Source organism: Hipposideros armiger, unplaced genomic scaffold (assembly GCF_001890085.2).
Source record: "Hipposideros armiger isolate ML-2016 unplaced genomic scaffold, ASM189008v1 scaffold_643, whole genome shotgun sequence".
Lineage (NCBI taxonomy): Eukaryota > Metazoa > Chordata > Mammalia > Chiroptera > Hipposideridae > Hipposideros > Hipposideros armiger.
In genome coordinates, this window is record NW_017731993.1 from 540,063 (window position 1) to 559,676 (window position 19,614).

The 19,614-nt window shown below is 38.4% G+C and overlaps 1 protein-coding gene and 1 pseudogene across 9 annotated transcripts in view; both read left to right on the top strand.

Annotated features, from left to right (window-relative positions):
- MBNL2 (muscleblind like splicing regulator 2) overlaps nt 1-10,105 on the top strand; it is a 154,321-nt gene extending 144,216 nt beyond the window's left edge. For 6 of the 9 annotated variants that reach the window (XM_019625903.1, XM_019625905.1, XM_019625906.1 and 3 more), the window contains one exon: nt 7,321-10,105. In XM_019625903.1, coding sequence (XP_019481448.1) covers nt 7,321-7,448 — 128 coding nt within the window. In that variant the 3' untranslated portion in view covers nt 7,449-10,105. The remainder of the gene's footprint in view (nt 1-7,320) is intronic. The other 3 variants (XM_019625901.1, XM_019625904.1, XM_019625907.1) reach the window with 1 other exon arrangement.
- An 8,990-nt stretch (nt 10,106-19,095) lies between these two features.
- LOC109372555 (ATP synthase subunit e, mitochondrial pseudogene) lies at nt 19,096-19,311 on the top strand (annotated as a pseudogene).
- Nucleotides 19,312-19,614: the final 303 nt, after the last annotated feature.

A 19,614-nucleotide genomic window follows, 5' to 3' on the forward strand; every position in this document is an offset into this window, starting at 1 on the left:
ACTAGACAGAAGTGAGTCATCAGCAAAATGATATCTCATTGAAAATAGAGGAGCTTTAAATAGAGAGCTTTAAATGTAAGCTTTCTATTAATGATAGAGGGCAAAACAGTAATCCTGACTAAATACTCTTTAAGGTCTGCTAAATTGTGGACATTCTAACCAGTCTTACAGTACTATTCTCAAGAGTGAAACTGATTTTCCTATTTGAGAATTTTCTCCCACAACCCCAGTTTATGCCTTTTCTGTATAAATAAAAATCTCTTTTGAAAACAAGCCAAATATGGTATAAGACACTGCCATCCCTCAAAACAGAATCCCCCCAAATTACAAATATGATTATTTTTCAAAGTGTCTTTTCATATATCACTAATTATCTTCAAACTTTTTATACAATTAAAGTTTACAAATACAGTAATACCTTGGTTTGTGAGCATAATTCGTTCTGGAAACAAACTACTCGTATTGCAAGACATCGCTTGTTTACCAAGTTAAAATGTATTAGAAATGTTTGCTCATCTTGTGGAACACTCGCAAACCAAGTTACTCACAATCCCAAGGTTTTACTGTAGTCTTAAAATAAGCCAAAACTTGAAGTTGTTCATTTATTAATACATATCATTAGAAGTGCTCTGATAACTATGTTCATCCAAAGACCAAAGACATTTGCTTTTGGCTTCAGTAGTCCATACTATGATTAAGTACAGAATTATTTTGCAGCCCAAAATGTGCAAATGTCTCTTTGCTTTTGTACAGTTTGTGTCAACCAAAACACTTCACAAGTTTTGCCTCTCAGACAAAATCAGGAGATTTCAGACAGTAATGGCTGCCATGGAGATGTGCAGAGCGCTAGGGAAAAGATGGGGAGAATATTAAACAGTGAAGACAGGGAAGGAGGGAGGAATGCCAGTGGAGAGGAGTGAAGAACAACATGTGTGACAGAAGAAGAAAACTGTGAATAAAGAAAAGGATATCGGGGTGGGGAGCAACAGGCAAGCCTCCGCAATTTGGCCATATTTTTAGGAATTCCATTCAGTTGTCTATTTTTAAATTAATAGTTTTGTTTAAAGAAACAGTGAAACATCCTTTAATCACCTCCTGAGGAAACAGGACCTAGTAACCATGGAAAAAGATTTCTAAGAAATCAACCAAGTCCAGAAGTTTTCTTCAGGTGGCATTTTTATCTGCCATGTTTCCATCCTCTGTGAGTGTGTCCACCACCCCCCGCCCTCCTCAGCTTAGAATATTTTTCCTCTTATCTATTTATAACAGAAGGCAGGGGAATGAGGAGGAATGTTTATTTTTCTTGGATATTCCTGAATCCTTAGTTGCCCTGCTAGAGAGCAGATATACATATGTTGTTTGAGGGGCTCTTCTCCTGCCTTCATTGCTACCTCTCACTTGTGAGTGGCCCAATGGTCTTCTGTTGATGCCAACACGGTGGCCTTGTATCCTCGGTAAATCCTTATTTATTCAGCCCTCTGTGCAAACAAATGTTAAGTGCCTCCTATATACCCAGCTCTACCCTGAACACTAAAGATACAAAGATGAATGGGACATTGCTCCATGCTTATAACATTCAGTTTTGCTATGGACCCAGTGAAAGCCGCAGCTCTGCTTGGAAATGTCTGCTTGAGCTCCAGGTCCATTGCAATTGCGTCAGATTGCAGCAAGGCCACACAAATATTTTATAAGGTTTATTTTATTTACCTCTTCAAACTCAACATTACAGAGACATTATTGGATGGCTTTTCACTGGAGGATTTAAATAAAACATCCATTATCCCTCTTTTCTAATTGTTTTGTGGTTTGGAGCCATAGGAACAGTTTGTCTTTTCACTGAAGTGTTTTTCCTATCAGTTCAGCCAAGCAGTAAGAGTTCTTCCTGAATTTAATATTGAGCTAACCTTTTAAAAGATAACTCATCTGACATCCCTGAATCTTTGCAACCAATATATTTACATAAGAAGTATGAACATTTCTAGAAGTCATCTAGAAGCTCACACTTTCCAAAATTATTCATATGTTCAGTTCCTGGATATCAACCCCCAGGTGGAAAACTCATGCAGTACTAATGCTTGGTTCCTCTGAAGCACTGAGGAAATTCTGTGTTGATTTGTCTTCTTTTGCACCTTGTTGCATGAGAGCTACTTAGTCCAGCTGTTGAGTTTTTGATGCTGATGCGCTCAAGTTCAATGTTTTAGCCCCTACAGACTGTTTTGCTTTCAATCAAATGCATTTCTCACTCTGGTCAGCTCTTTTTCAAGTGCCCACAAAGTGTAAGGGCATATGGATGTCTCAGCCTAAATCCATCATCATCTTGGAAGAGAGAAGGCAACATGTATATTTCAATCAGGCAAGGAAGGAAGAGTATTTTCTTCTTGGGTGGAGGATGCCTGTTGGCCAAGCACCCTATTCCTCTGGGTGAAAGCCAAATGTCTTAAAGTTGCAGGATTCACTGCCCATTAGACCTTACTCTCCTGATGCTGCCCAGCAGTGGTGACTGGTGCCTCTCTCTAAGTTGCCTGTAGCCTTGGCTGCTGCCTGGCTCAGGAAGCTAATAATCCAGGCTTAGTGACTAGCTCTTCCAAGAAAGTAAGGCTCAAATAGGACACAAACCAGCAGCTCATAGTTGCCTTCAGCCCAGAGATATATTTGACCCACACAGGGTTGTTTTCTATAATGTGAATTAGTTGCTGAATTTCCAGCTTCTTTTGGAAAATGGAAAGGTCAAGCAATGTAGAGCCTGAATTCTGCAGGTAGCAATTGGCTGGAGCTGAGTAGCTGCTGCCCCATTCCTTCTGGGCACAGGTCCTTCCATCTGCCACACTCCCTACCTGACCTTCTCACTTATGTACCTTTCCTGCCTGGTCCCAGTGGGCTTGGTGTTTAGGCAGTACCTAACCTAGTACTCTTTTCAGTAAGCTCGACTGCTATTGAATGATACATGGGTCAATAGTAGGTACTTTCACTGAGGATGCAGCGATTATTAAATGGCTGCTCATAACACGTTTGATAGTGGAACAATCTATCTTATGTTCTTTGGGGCCATTGATGCTTTATCTTCAATAAATAAATATGAGACTAATTGTGTATTGGGTTTATGCGGGAATAATTTAAGGGTTTGGATTATGCAGAATCATTAGATTCTTAAATCCACCCACCTGGAGGAGATGCTCATTGATAAGTAGACTTTATTGCAGGGAACCGGTATTTTTGCATCACAGATACTTTTGTTACTACTAGAGGGTCTAGTAAAGATTTATGAATGCACTCATGATTTGAATCAAGTGTGCCTTTGTCTTAAAAATAGAATTGCTGATTTTGTGGTCATCAGCTATTCTCCTTTTTGTGCGTTCTCCTTTTAGTGGAAAAGGAATTGAAAATAATGCTTTCTGTTCAAGATTTTGATTTACCACATTAGATTGGCCAGCCCTATTTAATACTCTACCTTCCTTCTTTGTCATGGTTCTGTACAAAATAATACTTAATTTGAGGGACTAGCCTATCAAGGAGATAAAGAGAAATACATCTTATTCAATATATTTCGTTTCTTCCCTGCGCTATAGCTTGCCAGGGTCCCTCAGAAGCGGAAGCAGTGAAGCTGTGATTGGGTAGGGGCTTTGGTTCCTGTAAGCAGACACATGTACAGCAACCATTTGGAGGAGCCTGGGGTAGGATATGGCTGGCCACCCCGGCAAGGATGTCCTGAGGGGTGGCCTAGCAGCCCTCCAAGTCCCTCATCAATTCGCCCCACCTGGCTCCTCCAGTCACCGCCACCTCCCACCCAGTGCTCCAGGCTCCAGCTGTGCCAGGCCCCATCCCATTGCCTAGCTTTTCTCTGCTTCCCAAGGGGAGTTCTTCTGAGCACCTTCCTCCGCTGGCACGATAAGAGGTACAGACATGCTCTTTGGAACCACTGTTTCCCCTGGTCCTATCACAGAGTGTCACTACACCCGGGAGGGGACCCCCATGCCAGTGAGCAGAGGGAGCTAACATCCCTAAGCTCAGGCTGGCTTGAACAAGCACTTGCTCCATCATACAAGCCAGTTAACACTGTTTGTGCTGCCTTTTCCGTGTCTACAAAACATGACTGACAATACTGACCTAGCTCTTAGAGCTCTTGTAAAAATGTCTCAGCACTTCCTAGAAAAGCAGTCTATTAAAATTAAAACAAAGACAATAATGATGCTTCAGAGAGAAGACTTTTTGGAAGCCAGGGTTGTGGCTATTGCTCTGAGTGATGCTTACTCTGGCAGACCCCAGAAGAGTTTCTGATTGCCCTGTCCAAGAAAACATGGGCTGCCGTGCCCGGGGGTTGAGGATGGAATGGTACATATCAGCTTCAGCTTTGATGAGTATAGGGCAGGAAGGATACCACTTACAGCTGGACTATCAAGATCACTTTGGTGAACTATGGTTTAATTAACCATGTTTTAAAAAGCAGAAGCTCAGGATTAGGGCTTGTCAATATCAGACTCGTAGCCCATGTTCCTGGGCCATGTGTTCTTTTAGCAATGCATGTTTTGTACCTATATTGAAATATCCAGGTACCTTTTAAAGCTTTTGATCCTCCTGACCATTAGCATTGCAATGGAGATTGAAGAAGTTTTTCTGTAGAGAACATATTTTATATTTCCATAGAGAATGGGTATGGAAGAAAATCAGGAGAGGCAACAGGGAGACACACAAAATGTACCTATTGGTCTTACTTGAAATTCTGTTTCTTTGGTGTGAATTAAAAAAATATAATCTGACTAAAGAAAAGCCATATTAAAACAAGACAGAAAATCCTGCTTTTCCTCAAAACAGCTTTTCCACACCCTTCCCCTCAACACAACACACACACACACACACACACACACACACACACACACACACACACACACACTTGCCTGTCCTCTTTCTTCCAGAGGCTGGGGACTGTCCTACCATCCCCATGGGCCTCAGTGCCTGCCATGTCATAGGTCTTCTAACATCAGAAGCAGCAACCAAATGGGCAGTAGTGAAATCAGAGGCACCCAGTTGGTAACTGCCCCACCCCTGGATTCCTGTTACGTCTGTATTTCCAGAACGTATTGTACCCCAGGGTACACTTAATTCACACTGTACCAGCAAGCTATATTTCTCAGAAAGAAAATTAATAGTCAAACGATAATTTCAAGAAAAATGGTATCACCAAAAATATGAAACACTCAAAGCTTTCCCTACCTCCTAATATCAAAACTCTTGACCCTCTTGAAGCTCACAGCTGCTGGGATCATAATTCTTTTTTTTTTTTATGCCACATATATAGTCCACAAGATAGCCAAACTCCTAGACCAGGATATGGCCAGCCAGGCAGCAGTGACAGCTGAGAGTTCAATAGTACCAGAGGTCATTTTTATTTATGTCTTTATCCATATGATGGATCTGTAGGCTAGGGCCAAGGGGGAAAGCAGTCGCAGTTAAATGCTTTTAGTTAACTTCAAGGCTGATTTACACTTCAATTAAACTTGGGTGGCCGTCCATGTCTCTTTGTCAAATACAAGGCCAAAGCATTGTTGTGACTAATATCTACAATATAAATGTGTTCGTTGCTGGGCTCTCTGTAGAATACTTTTCTTTCCAGGTGGTGAGGGATTTCATTCCATATGGAATTTTAGTTTCAGTTAATCAGCACATATGTGAATATATTATAAAATATATATTATTACATATCAATTTAAGAAACTACAAGATTTTTTTCCCATAAATATTTTAGAGAGACTCTTGCTAAAGTAAAAGGAAAGAATTTAAAAACAAAACAACAAAACAGGACATGATTTGATGTCCTGGGGCACATTCTTGTTTGGAAACCTGACAGACAGCATTGAAGCGAAGCAATGAAATAGAATAATTCTTATTTAATAATAAAATATCTAAATCCAATAATGAAGTTATAATATAACCATCTGAAGAATTTGAATGTTAGCTATTTGCAATGACTATTCAAAAATACGGTGATAGTATTTACATATGAAATCATATCTCATTATTTGTATTTGTCTATTAGTATATGAGACAAGGCATTCTATTTTTCCCTGTTAATTTTGAATTCCTGGGAATTTTTAAAAACCAAAGAACAATCTTATCTGAAGCTCTGAGTTTCTATTTAGTATAAATATTTAATGCAAATAAATTTATTTTTTATCAATTCCATATACATCTGTATGTTCCAGTAAAATAAAGGATACTCATATATACTTCATGGGAGAAACTATTTACATGTATATACTAAAACTGTTTTATATAAACTGCAAGAATAGCAACTTAAAGAAAAATAGACACATGTATGAATTCTAACGTAAAGAGATGAAAAATTATACTTGTAAAAATGAAGCTTTGGTTGAGAATTGGATCCCTGTGTGTAGGAATATTAGCTGACCTTGACCATAAAGAATTTTTACTGGTTATTTCCTAAAAAAAGACTCTTGGCTGTTTAATAAATAAACATTTTGTTTATTCATTGCACAAACTTTGGTGGAAGCATTGCACAAAGAATAAATATTTTTGTTAGACTGTGTTAAAAGCTTGGCTTTTACTTGACATTTAGTGGACTGGGTCACACAAGGCAAACTCCCTGTCCTTTGCAAAGGCATCAAGTTGGAAATGAACCCAGAGATCAAACTCCAGGGACCACGGTTTGCATTTGATAGTTTAGTTCTATCTGTGCTTTTGGATTTATTAAGAATGTTTGAACTGAACTGCTTTATTTGAATGTTACCCCCTTTTCTCTTTAATATGGAACATTTAAACATTCTCTGAATTTGAAACTGCTTGGTGTTATTATATCTTAGGAACAAAATTACTTTTGATGGGAACATATCTTTGAATTATAAATACAAGTTAATAAATAACTAATTTATTATGCATTTGAAAATGTTTGTATTTACAAACAACTTGTCTCATACAAAGAAATTACCTCATTAGACTTCCTTGATCACCTTAGCAAACATTACTGAAGGATAATGTGAACACATAATAAAGCGATATGAAGCCAAAACTAACAAAGGAGATTAGGTTCTAAACACACTGCACGCCCAGATACATGCTGTCACAGTTTTACAGAAAATACTGTTCATTTGAGTTGTCATTCTTTACAGTGGCCACATAGCAGAAGTACTTAAGTATAAAATTTTTCAGCATGAAGGGTGGGAATTGTGCAAAATTATAATTGCATTAAAATTATGAAAAGTTGAAAAATTTCCTATCTTCAAATGTCTATTTTCACAGAGTAGAACTGAAACTCGTATTGTCCCTCCCAGAAGGCTGTCTAAATCACACCTATCTTTTCTTTAACAGATAATTCTGAAATAATCAGCAGAAACGGAATGGAATGCCAAGAATCCGCATTGAGAATAACTAAACATTGTTACTGTACATACTATCCTGTTTCCTCCTCAATAGAATTGCCACAAACTGCATGCTAAATAAAGATTTAGTTCTTCTGGACAGACCACAACTCTAAGAAGCTAGTGCTGCTATATCATATATGAGTATTAAATATGGTATGCTTAGTATATTCCAACCTAAGATAGTTAACTACCTGAGACCAGCTGTGATGTTTAAAGACATAAAGGATAAAGTTTACTTTTAAAGGGTTTCTAAACATAGTTTCTGTCCTAGGAATATTGTCTTATCTCCATAACTATAGCTGATGCGGAAAGTCCAACCAAATTACTCATTTCGACTCAGAATTCTATCTCAAAGTTAGCAATAAACAATTAGCATTAGTTTCAACACCTATTCCAAGGGCAGGTTCAATTCTAACTCCAATCGCTGTCATATCATTTACCCACTGGATCAAAAGGTATGTTTCACTTCTTGAGACCATGAATGCTGCAGCAAAGACGAGAAGTGAAGTAAAACTGACACCTGTCCTGCAGGTCTAAAATTTGAATGGACATTCAAGCACAAGTACTGGGGACACATCAAAGTGTGGGATTTGGTTTGCCTGGAGATGCCGCGTTAAATCATGTGATTCTAGACTAACATTAACTAGATTGAAAAAGAAACTTTGCACGGTATGAGCTTCATACCCCACCAAACAAAGTCTTGAAGGTATTATTTTACAAGTATATTTTTAAAGTTGTTTTATAAGAGAGACTTTGTAGAAGTGCCTAGATTTTGCCAGACTTCATCCAGCTTGACAAGAACGAGAGGCCCATGCCAACCGTCTAATCTAAGGGATTAGTCCTTCAAACTCACCATCCGTTTGCCTGTTGCAGAATAACTCTTCTAAACTAAAAACCTAGTCAAACAAGGGAGCTGTAGGTGAGGAGATCTGTATAATATTCTAATTTAAGTAAGTCTGAGGTTAGTCACTGAAAAGTTGACTGTGACTTTAATCTAAATTACTATGTAAACAAAAAAGTAGATAGTTTCACTTTTTAAAAATCCATTACTGTTTGCATTTCAAAAGTTGGATTAAAGGGTTGTAACTGACTACAGCATGGAAAAAAATAGTTCTTTTAATTCTTTCACCTTAAAGCATATTTTATGTCTCAAAAGTATAAAAAACTTTAATACAAGTACATACATATTATATATACACATACATATATATACTATATATGGATGAAACATATTTTAATGTTGTTTACTTTTTTAAATACTTGGTTGATCTTCAAGGTAATAGCGATACAATTAAATTTTGTTCAGAAAGTTTGTTTGAAAGTTTATTTTGAGCACTATCGTACCAAATATTTCATATTTCACATTTTATATGTTGCACATAGCCTATACAGTACCTACATAGTTTTTAAATTATTGTTTAAAAAACAAAACAGCTGTTTTAAATAAATATTATGTGTAATTGTTTAAAACATCCATTTTCTTTGTGAACATATTAGTGATTGAAGTATTTTGACTTTTGAGATTGAATGTAAAATATTTTAAATTTCGGCATCACCGCCTGTTCTGAAAACTGTATGCACCAACCATATCATTTTTGTTTGAGAAAAAAGAAATCCACCATTTTAATTAATGTTGGTCAAAGTCTAATGCCCATTTATCTTATATCCTAGATTTGATAACCCTGTCAAAAGAAAATCACATTCTAAGTGTAATCTTACATAGTGCTTGTATCGTTGCATTTGTTTTATTTTGTGGAAAAGTATTGTATCTAACTTGTATTTTTTTTAGTAGTTTCATCTTTATGTATTATTGATATTTGTAATTTTCTCAACTATAACAATGTAGTTATGCTACAACTTGCCTAAAACATTCAAACTTATTTCCTTTTTTCTTTTTTTCTTTGTTAATTCACTTACACTCATTGAAAACATAGTATACATTACTAAAAGGTAAATTATGGGAATCACTGAAATATTTTTGTAGACTAATTGTTGTAACATTGTCTTTTTTTTCTTTTGTTTCATGATTTTGATGTTAAAACTTATTAGCACACAACTGTTTTCAGCCCTTTAATAATGGAGTATCAAAAACGTCACCTGGATCCCCAAGCAAATATAGAGGACTGTATTTTTACTATGATATCCATTTTCCAGAATTGTGATTATAATATGCAAAGAGTCATAAATATGCCATTTACGATAAGGAGGAGGCAAGGCAAATGCATAGATGTACAAATATATGTACAACAGATTTTGCTTTTTATTTATTTATAATGTAATTTTATAGAATAATTCTGGGATTTGAGAGGATCTAAAACTATTTTTCTGTATAAATATTATTTGCCAAAAGTTTGTTTATATTCAGAAGTCTTGACTATGATGAATAAATCTTAAATGCTTTGTTTAATTACAAAAACAAAACACCAATATCCAAGACATGAAGATAGCAGTTCAACAAATACTGTAGTTAAGAGACGAACTCGCCACTTGTATGGGAACTACATTTCACTCTTGGTTTTCAGTATATAATAGCACTTCACTGATATATTCATTCAGCCATACCACTGGTAACATTTCTACTAAATCTTTCTGTAACACTTAAAGAATTCCCTCATTCATTACTTTCCAGTGTAAACAGGAGTCTAATTTGTATCAATTCTATGTTTTGGTTGTAATATTCAGTTCACTCACCCAATGTACAACCAATGAAATAAAAGAAGCATTTAAAAGGATTTCTAGGGTTCCTTCTTTTGTGTCCAGACAGATTGATAATTAGCCAAACAAAAGGGTTTTTACATTCACAAAGATAACATTTGGTAACTTCAAAGAAGCAGCAGCTCTGGTCTTCAAGTGGGAGATTGACAGTTTTTGCTTTTGCTTTTGGCTTTTTAACAGTATGGAAAACAATTTAAAAAGGATCATTTTAGAAGTATTTTTAGTATTCTTTGAAATTAGATGTAAAAATAAATCCTACTACTCAGCCCTCTTCTTCAGGATTTTGCCTGAATATGAAGAGGTGTGAACATCAATAACAAAAGGGGAACAAAATATAAGTTTAATTAACAGGCAAGAAAGTGTCCATTAATCCATAAGACAGGCTTGTGGGAAGGGCCTGATTGGACACACATCTTAGTCCTGAGGCTGCAGAAAGAGCCAGAATGGTGAGTCCTGTTCTGTGCAGATATTGTGGACCAAGGAGAGAGAGAAAGCTGAGCATCGTACCTGAGGGCAGGTGTTCAACAAAGAGAGTCTCCCTAGAGGCGGTGTGCACCTTCTCAGACTTCTCCTTCCTCAGCCCTTTGGGGACCATGGTGTTTCTCAAGGAAGGTGGTATTAACTTTTGGGTGGGGGTGTGTTCCTTGTCATGCAAGAGATGGCAGAAACTGCCTCCTCTGTGGGCCAAGGCAGGACTGGGGAAGAGAAGAGGATTTCTCTGTGGCAGGTTTAAAGCTTCCAGCCTTCCAAGTGGCTATGATAGCCCTTACGAGGGTAGGAAACACAAACATTCAATATGTTGCACTTGTACTTTTAAACTATGCCATCAGGATTTCCAAGGTTAAAAATACTTTCACACCTTCTGTATGTTTGAAAAGCTGGCTATATGTTTGAATGAGCAATTTTTTTTTTACTGTAATACAGTAAAGCCTGTCCTATCATTTGCTCCTTATAAGAAAACATTCTCTGTTAATAAGTTCAAGGTGTCAATTTTAAAGGACAAATTGTTATTTTAAGTGAAAAATCTAAGATAAATTGTACTTAAAATTTTTCACACCTGATTTTATGAAGTGTAATTTTCATCAATAGATTGACTTTTTATGGTACTACATCAAAAACCAAAAGTGAAACTTAAACCTGAAAAGATACAACTTGTTTATCTCTTTTGTCCTAGAAAATATTTAAGTATAAAATATCAATTATCATATAATTATCTTCCAATAGAAAAGTGTTATTTCCATTTGGGGAGAGCCCAAGATAAAAATAATATTTCAAACCCAGAAATACACTATTTTTAAGATTAACCAAAGTTCTTTCACAACACTTGAAAGGCTTCAGAAGCAGCCAGGCAAACCAAAATACAGTTCAACATTCTGATATTTTGGGGGAGGGGGTGTGAAATGCTAGCTAAAGAATGATTTCTTCCCCCAAAATATCCTACTGTCTCTGAACTATTAGACTATCACTGCTGTAGGACTAGCCTAGCTCTACAGAAAAGATTGAGTCATGAGGAAGAAGTATGATTTATACAACATGAAACATATTGATGACTTCTCTACCTGCTCTCAGTGGGGGTGGCGGGTGGCAGGAAGGGAGATGGGGTGAACTTGAAAATGATCACCAGGCATCTCCTTATGTACCAAGCTGTATGCCAAAGAGTCTGCATAGGTTTCTAACAAGCCTATCCTGTGCTGTTGAAGAGAATTACTAATAACTGATACGTAAACTCGAACTGTTACAGGTTTTCTTACTCAAGGTACATAAGAGATTCTGCTGTGAGAAGGAGCTTGAAGCTCAATTGTAGATCAGCACTACCTTTCAGTGCCTGCCCTCGGGATGGCCAGATCCACAGCGCAACGGAAAACCTCCAGGTGGTTTAAGTTGAGTGACCAAAAGTCATGTGGCCTCACTTTCTCCCTTTGGTTCAGCGACTCTGAAAAATGACGGGCAGCCCATTTGAGGTGTCCCTTTAGCCCCCCCCAATGTAAATGTCATATGTGCTACTTAGCATGTATTTTAATCATACCATTTCAGATATCCTATCCAAATTTGGTGAACACCACATTGCTATTTTCATGACATAGGCTATAACCAGAAAGTAACTTGGTTTTGTTCACATACATTTTACATAATCCTTAGCATTATGAAAGAGCTATTATACCAAGAATGTAGAGGAGAAATCAAGACTCATAAAAATGAAGTAACTCTTTCAAGATCACTAGAGCAGCATAACTCTCAAGCCCCGGCTTGTCCTAACCCTGCGGTCATGCGGGCATGAGCTTTATTTGCGGCACCCTTCAGGTCAAAATTTCATTAAAGAGTTCAGAGTAAAGCATTCATCTGGGCTTAAGGTAAAGCTATAATAATAAGTCTTTACTAGGTTATATGAACAGGTTTTCTTCCCTATCACAAGAATATGATTTATGAAACATTTTGAAGCTATTGGTTACAAAGCACTACTCTAGATTTAAGACAGAGCCTAATTCTTTATTAGGACCAGAGGCAACTGGAAAGAATTTTACATTTCACCATCTCTCCAGTGTTTCCAGTTTTGGTGTTTTTTAATCAAGCTTCCATATGGTTCTCTTGAAATAAATAATGAGAGCCATTGAATTTTTCCTAATAAGGATATGTCATTAAGTCATGATGAAGCAGCCCCTGAAAAGATGTAAAAACCACATATAGCCAGGGAGAATGAATTTCTGGATAAAGGTCACACATGGATCACATGCCCCCAAAATCCAATTACGTACAGAGTATCTGAGAAGTTAGGTTTGTTGTTGTTCCTTTATCTGATAATTGTACTATGGGTCTTTCTAGGACTGTGGCTTATATGAACAAAGGAAGAAGTTGATCAATCCTCATGAGTACACTAAAAAATCTAAATTAGGAGAGTCTGACTTTTCTTTTACTAGAGAACCCTTCCTTCAAACAAAAGGTCACCCCCACAAAAGTACATAAGCAGAACAGTAGGAAAGTACTCTGGCTACATAGGGGTGCTTTCCACTCCTGAGGTGCAGCCTCTAATAAGCTCTGCAGCACAGAGGTGGAAATGCACTCGGTGAAACATAAAACCTGTGGCTTTACAGAGGACGAAAAGTATATTCAAAGTAGCATAACAGCTTAGGAAAATCTGGCTCATAAGCTCCAAATTGGTCTCAGCAAATTGGATATATACAAAAGTAACAAATATACTACAAAATAAATGTATATTTAACACTCACATATATCTGGGAATGCCAAAAAAAATGTATACACATGACTTGTATTCATCTTTTGTTATCAGTATCTGAGTATATGGAGTATTACAATTGTAATACAGACTTTTCCTTTCGTAAAATGTGTATACATTTTTTTGGCACCCTCTGTATGTTGACCACATATAACAGAGCCTGACACGGAGCAAGCTGCCAGTGAATATCAGCTACTGTTCTTAAAATAATAATAAAGTAAGCTCTTATTTTTCCCTATCAGTATTTATTCCTCGTTCTACCCAAACATCTCTTGGCAACTAAGAGGCACTTCTTCTATTTCCTCGATGACAATTAATGTCAAAAGCTGACAGGAAAATTATAGGGAATTTATAATAACAAATAATGAGCCACATTATTTCTCTGGAAGCCTGCAATTACTTTAATTCAACAAATGCTCAGTGAGTCCTGGCTAAGCACTGTTAAGCTGTTCAGAGGCCGTGAACATGAGCAAACTCCAATCCCTACCCTCAGGAAGCTTTCCGTGTGGCCAAAGAGGAACAATGAACCTCTGAAAAATGAAGAAGGGTGAAGATTGCTGAGGTAGTTTCCTAGGGCTGCTGTAACAAAGCAGCACAGACTTCCATTTATACTACAAAGTGACAATAAAAACATAAAAAATAAAAAAAACATGAAATTCACAGAAAAACAGATAAACAGATTAACGGACTAGAATTGAGAACCCAGAAATAAACCCACATACATATGGACAGATAATTTTTGACAAAGGAGCCAAAAATATACAATAGAGAAAAGAAAGCCTCTTCAATAAAGGTACTGGGAAAATTAGAAAACAATGTGCAAAAGAATGAAACTAGACTGCTATCTGTCACCATATATCACAATTAACTCAAAATGGACTGGGAGGAGATCCAAGATGGTGGAGTAGATAAACACTGTGCCTGCTTTCTTCCATAAATGCATTAAAATTACAATTAAATTATAGAACAATCAATCTGGAGAACTAGCTGATGTCTGGCTGAACAGAAGTTTTATAACAAATGAAATGAAGAAGAAGCCACATCAAGACTGGTAAGAGGGACAGAGATGCAAAACAGGCTAGCCTCAAACCTCCGTGTGGCGGTTGAGAACAGGAAGGGATATTTTGGCCACGGAGGCTCCCCCAAAGGAGCGAGAGATCCCAGCCCAGCATCCCCAGCCCAGAGTACAGGAAAAGGAGCCACCACAACACCTGGCTGTGAAAAGCAGTGGGGATTCCCACCATCCAGGTGGGACAGAAGGCTACAGGAAACCCAGGCATCCTCTTAAACCACCCACGCATAGACTCTGTCGCTCACAGGCACTCACCTTGGGCTCCAGAGGAGAGAGAGTAACTCATGGGGTGTCAGAGGCATATGGGGAGAGACTGAGGTGTGTGGCTTTGAAGTGAGGGCTGGAGGACAGTTGCCATTTTCCCTGTGTGGGGTCCTTCTCCTGTGCAGCTGAATAGGCAGCTGCCTTCTTTAATGTGTTGAGCCCGCCTCCTACAATATGGCAAAACCTGAATCTGATTGGCCTGGTGAGCTCCACTGCTCCACTTTGCTGACTCACTGGGAACCCACCCCACTTAACTCGTACATCACAGGAGGCACTTTCTCTGTGAGCAGCCAGCCCTGCCCACATTGCACTTTCTTGAAAAACTATCAGAGTCCGAGGGTCGAGGCAGGCAACAGCTGACCTCAATGTGCTCTGAGACTTTTGCTTATTAGCTCCAGGCTCAGCACTGGCACCAGACCAGAATGTACATTAACCTGTTGACCACAACTCTTCCCAAGCTAGTGACTCCCTGAGACCCTGCCTCACTCAACACATGTGCTGCATGAGCCTTTATCATGAATTAAACCTTAAGAGAGCTGGCAAGTGGCAGCAGGCCACAGGGTGTTCTGGCTTTTTGTGGAGCTCCCCAGACCCAGTCCAGGTGGCAGCCATCCTCAGTTTCCAGCATGGCCTCTCCCAAGTGCCTCCAGGGTTAGCACAGGCAGAGAACAACTGCAGATCACTTTGTAGTTTCTACCAAACTGCAAAGTTGGGTAGCCCCCAACCAATCACAGGCAGTGGCTAACCTGGGCCTGCACCAGGGCCCCTCTCAAGAGCCCCAGAACAAATATACTTGGAGGTTGGCTTCAGACCACAGCAGAGTACCTCCCAATTAACCCCACAAGTGACACACCCAAAGGGCAGTCTCAAAAGACACGCAACAGGGTCTGCTGGGGCAAATCCCACTCAGTGGGGTAAGCTCCCTGCACAACAGCCTATAAGCTATGAACGTGGCCAAACCCCACAGCCAATCAGCCTGAGGGTCAATCCCACCTACTCATGTGCCAATAGCAATCAAGGTCCACCTATAACAGGAGGGCACACACAACCCACACAAGGGACACTCTTGGAGCACCCAGAACAGGTGACCAGGGAGACTGTGCCAGGGCCCCACAAGGAACCTACTACATGAGGCTACCCGGCCAAGACTGGGAGACTTAGCAGATCTACCTAATATATAGAAACAGAGAGGCAGCCAAAATGAGGAAACAGAGAAATACAGCCCAAATGAAAGAACAGGAAAAAAATCCAGAAACAGAACTAAACAAATTGGAGGCAAGCAACCTACCAGATACAGAGTTCAAAACAATGGTTATAAGGATGCTTAAGGAACTTAGTGAGAACTTCAACAAAGAAATAACAAGCATTAAAAAGGACATAGAAACCATAAAAAAGAACCCGTCAGAAGTGAAGAATACAAAAATTGAAATGAAGAATGCACTAGAAGGAATCACCAGCAAACTAGATAAAGCAAAGGATCAAATCAATGATTTGGAACACAAGTTAGCAGAAGACACCCAACTGGAACAGCAAAAGGAAAAAAGAATTTTAAAAAATGAGGATAGTTTAAGAGACCTCTGGGACAGCATCAAGCATACTAACATTTGTACCATAGAGGTACCTGAAGGAGAAGAGAGAAAGCAAGGGATTGAGAACCTATTTGAAGAAATAATAACTGAAAATTTCCCTAACCTGGCAAAGGAAATAGACATACAAGTCCAGGAAGTGCAGAGCGTCCCAAATAAGATGAACACAAACAGGCCCACACCAAGACACATTATAATAAAAATGGCAAAGGTTAAAGACAAAGAGATAACCCTAAAAGCAGCAAGGGAAAGGCAAGTAGTCACTTATAAGGAAGCTCCCATAAGATTATCAGCTGATTTCTGTACAGAAACTCTGCAGACCAGAAGGGATTGGCACAAAATATTCAACCTAATGAAAAGCAAGGACCTATAACCAACATTACTCTACCCAGCAAGGCTATCATTTAAAATTGAAGGACAGTAGAGAGCTTTCCAGATAAGAAAAAGCTAAAGGAGTCTATCGCCACCAAATCAGTATTACAAGAAATGTTAGAGGGACTAAGGATGAAAAAAAAATCAAAATTATGAATAATAAAATAGCAGTAGCTACATATCTATCAACAATTACTTTCAATACAAATGGATTAAATGCGCCACTCAAAAGACAGGAGGGCTGAATGGATAAGAAAACAAAACCCTTACATATGCTGCCTATGAAAGAATCACTTCAGATTGAAAGATACACACAGATGGAAAGTAAAGGGATGGAAAAAGTTATTTCATGAAAATGGAAACAAAAATAAATAAATAAATAAATAAATAAATAAATAAATAAATAAATAAATAAATAAAAAGCTAGGGCAGCAATACTTATACCACACAAAATAAACTTTAAAACAAAGGCTATCACAAGAGACAAAGAAGGACCCAGTAATTCCACTTCAGGGTATTTATCTAAAGAAACTCAAACACTTCTTCGAGGGGATGTATATATCTATATATTTATTGCAGCACTGTTTACAATGACCAAGATGTGGAGGCAGCCTGGGTGTCTGTCTATAGAAGAACGGATAAAGAGCAGGTGGTACATATATACAATGGAATATTCTCGGCCATGGGTGGAATGGGTTCTTGCCATCTGTGGTGGCATGGATGGACCTGGAGGGTATTGTGCTGAGTGGAATACATCAGATACAGAAAGACAGATGCAATGTGATTTCACTTATATGCGGAATCTAAAGAACAAAATAAACAAACAAAACAGAAACAAACTCATATATAGAGAGAACATATTGATCATTGCCAGATGGGAGGGGGTTTAGGGGTGAGTGAAAAAGGGGAAGGGATTTAGAAGCACAAATTTGTTGTTACATAGTAATCATGGGGATGTAGGGTATAACATAAGGAATGAAGTCAATAATATTGTAATAATTATGTATGATGTCAGATGGATACTAGATTTGTTGGGGTGATAGATGGGTGGGAGTTGGGGGCAGGGTGAAAAAGGAGAAAGGATTATTAAGAAGTACAAACTGGTAGTTACAAAGTAGCCATGGGGATGTAAAGTAAAGCACAGAGAATATAGTCAATAATATGGTAATAACTACGTATACTGCTAGGTGAGTACTAGACTAGTCAGGGGGATCATTTCTTAAATTGTAATGTCTAACCACTATGCTGTACACCTGAAATTAATATAAAATAATATTGAATGTCAACTGTAATTGAAAATTTTTAAAAGGGGTGAAAAGGTAAAGGGGAATAAGAGGTCCAAATTTCCAGGTATAAAACAAGTCATGAGAAAGTAATGTACAGCATAGGGAATATAGTCAATAATATTGTGATAGCATGGTACAGTGTCAAATTGTTGGTGGACTTATCATGGTGATCGCTTCTTTAGGTATATAAATGTTGAATAACTATGGTGTATGCCTGGAACTAATATAATATTGTATGTTAGCTATATTTTAATAAAAATCTTAAAAATAATAAAATAAATTAAAAACAAAATCTAAAAAAAAAAATGGATCAAAGACCTAAACATAAGACCTGAAACAATAAATTGCATAGAAGAAAGCATAGGTACTAAACTTATGGACCTTGGATTCAGAGAGGATTTTATGAATTTCACCTCAAAGCCAAGGGGAGTAAAAGCAAAAATAAATGAGTGGGACTATATCAAACTAAAAAGCTTCTGCACAGCAAAAGAAACCATCAACAAAACAAAGAGGCAACCAACTGAATGGGAGAAAATATTTGCAAACAACACCTCCAAGGGGCTAATATCAAAATATATAAAGAACTCATATAACTCAACAATAACAAAAAACAGTTCAATTTTAAAATGAGCAGAGGGGGCCGGCTGAGTGGCTCATTGGTTAAGAGTTGGCTTGGGAGCACGAGCTCTGAGAAGCAGGGCTGCAGGTTTGGATCCCATATAGGCAGTGACACGGCGCCCTCTACAGCTAAGATGGTGAACAACAGCTAGACCTGGAGCTGGGCTGCCGGGAGTGGCCAGCAACAGTGTAGGCTGCAGTGGGGCTGGCAGCAGCTGGCGTGAGCTGCTGTGAGCCTCCATGAGCAGCCGTCCAATGGCCGGCGAGCGTCTGCCTCACCCTGGGAGAGCACAATGATAATACCAACATGGGCCAGTGAAGCGACGTACTCCACAACTAGACTGAAGAACAAAAGGACAGCAACTTGTCTGTTCCCCTTCCCCGATTCCCCAATGCTGTTCCCTCCCTCAATTCCCCAATAAAATCTTTAAAAAAGAAAAGAAAAAGTAGAAAATAAATACATTAAAAATAAAATTAAAAAAAATTTTAAATATAAAAATGAGCAGAGGCCCTGAACAGACTCATCTTTCAAGAAGACATACAGATGGGTGCTTCCAGTGCGAGGGTCACGGACAAGATGGTGCCACCGGTGCAGGTCTCCCCGCTCATCAAGCTCAGCCACTACTCCACCCTGTTCCTCGATGTGGCCTATGGAGCCAAGCGCTACAGTTACCTGAAACCTCAGGCAGAAGAGGAGAGGAGGATAGCGGTGGCAGAGAACAAGAAGCAGGAGGAGTTGAAATGAATGGAGAGAGAATTGGCCGAAGCCTGAGATGACAGCATACTGAAGTGAGCCTACCTTCCTCCAGAGCAGTGTGGGTGAATAAAGCTCCCTGTGTTGAAAAAAAAAAAGAAGACATACAGATGGCCAACAGATATATGAAAAAATGCTCAACTTCACTACCTATTAGGGAAATGCAAATCAAAACCACAATGAGATAACACCTCATACCTGTTGGAATGGCTATCATCAACAAGACAAGTAATAACAAGTGTCAGAGAGGCTGTGGAGAAAAAGGAACCCTCTTACACTGCTGGTGGGAATGTAAATTGGCACAGCCACTATGGAAAACAGTATGGAGGTTCCTTGAAAAAT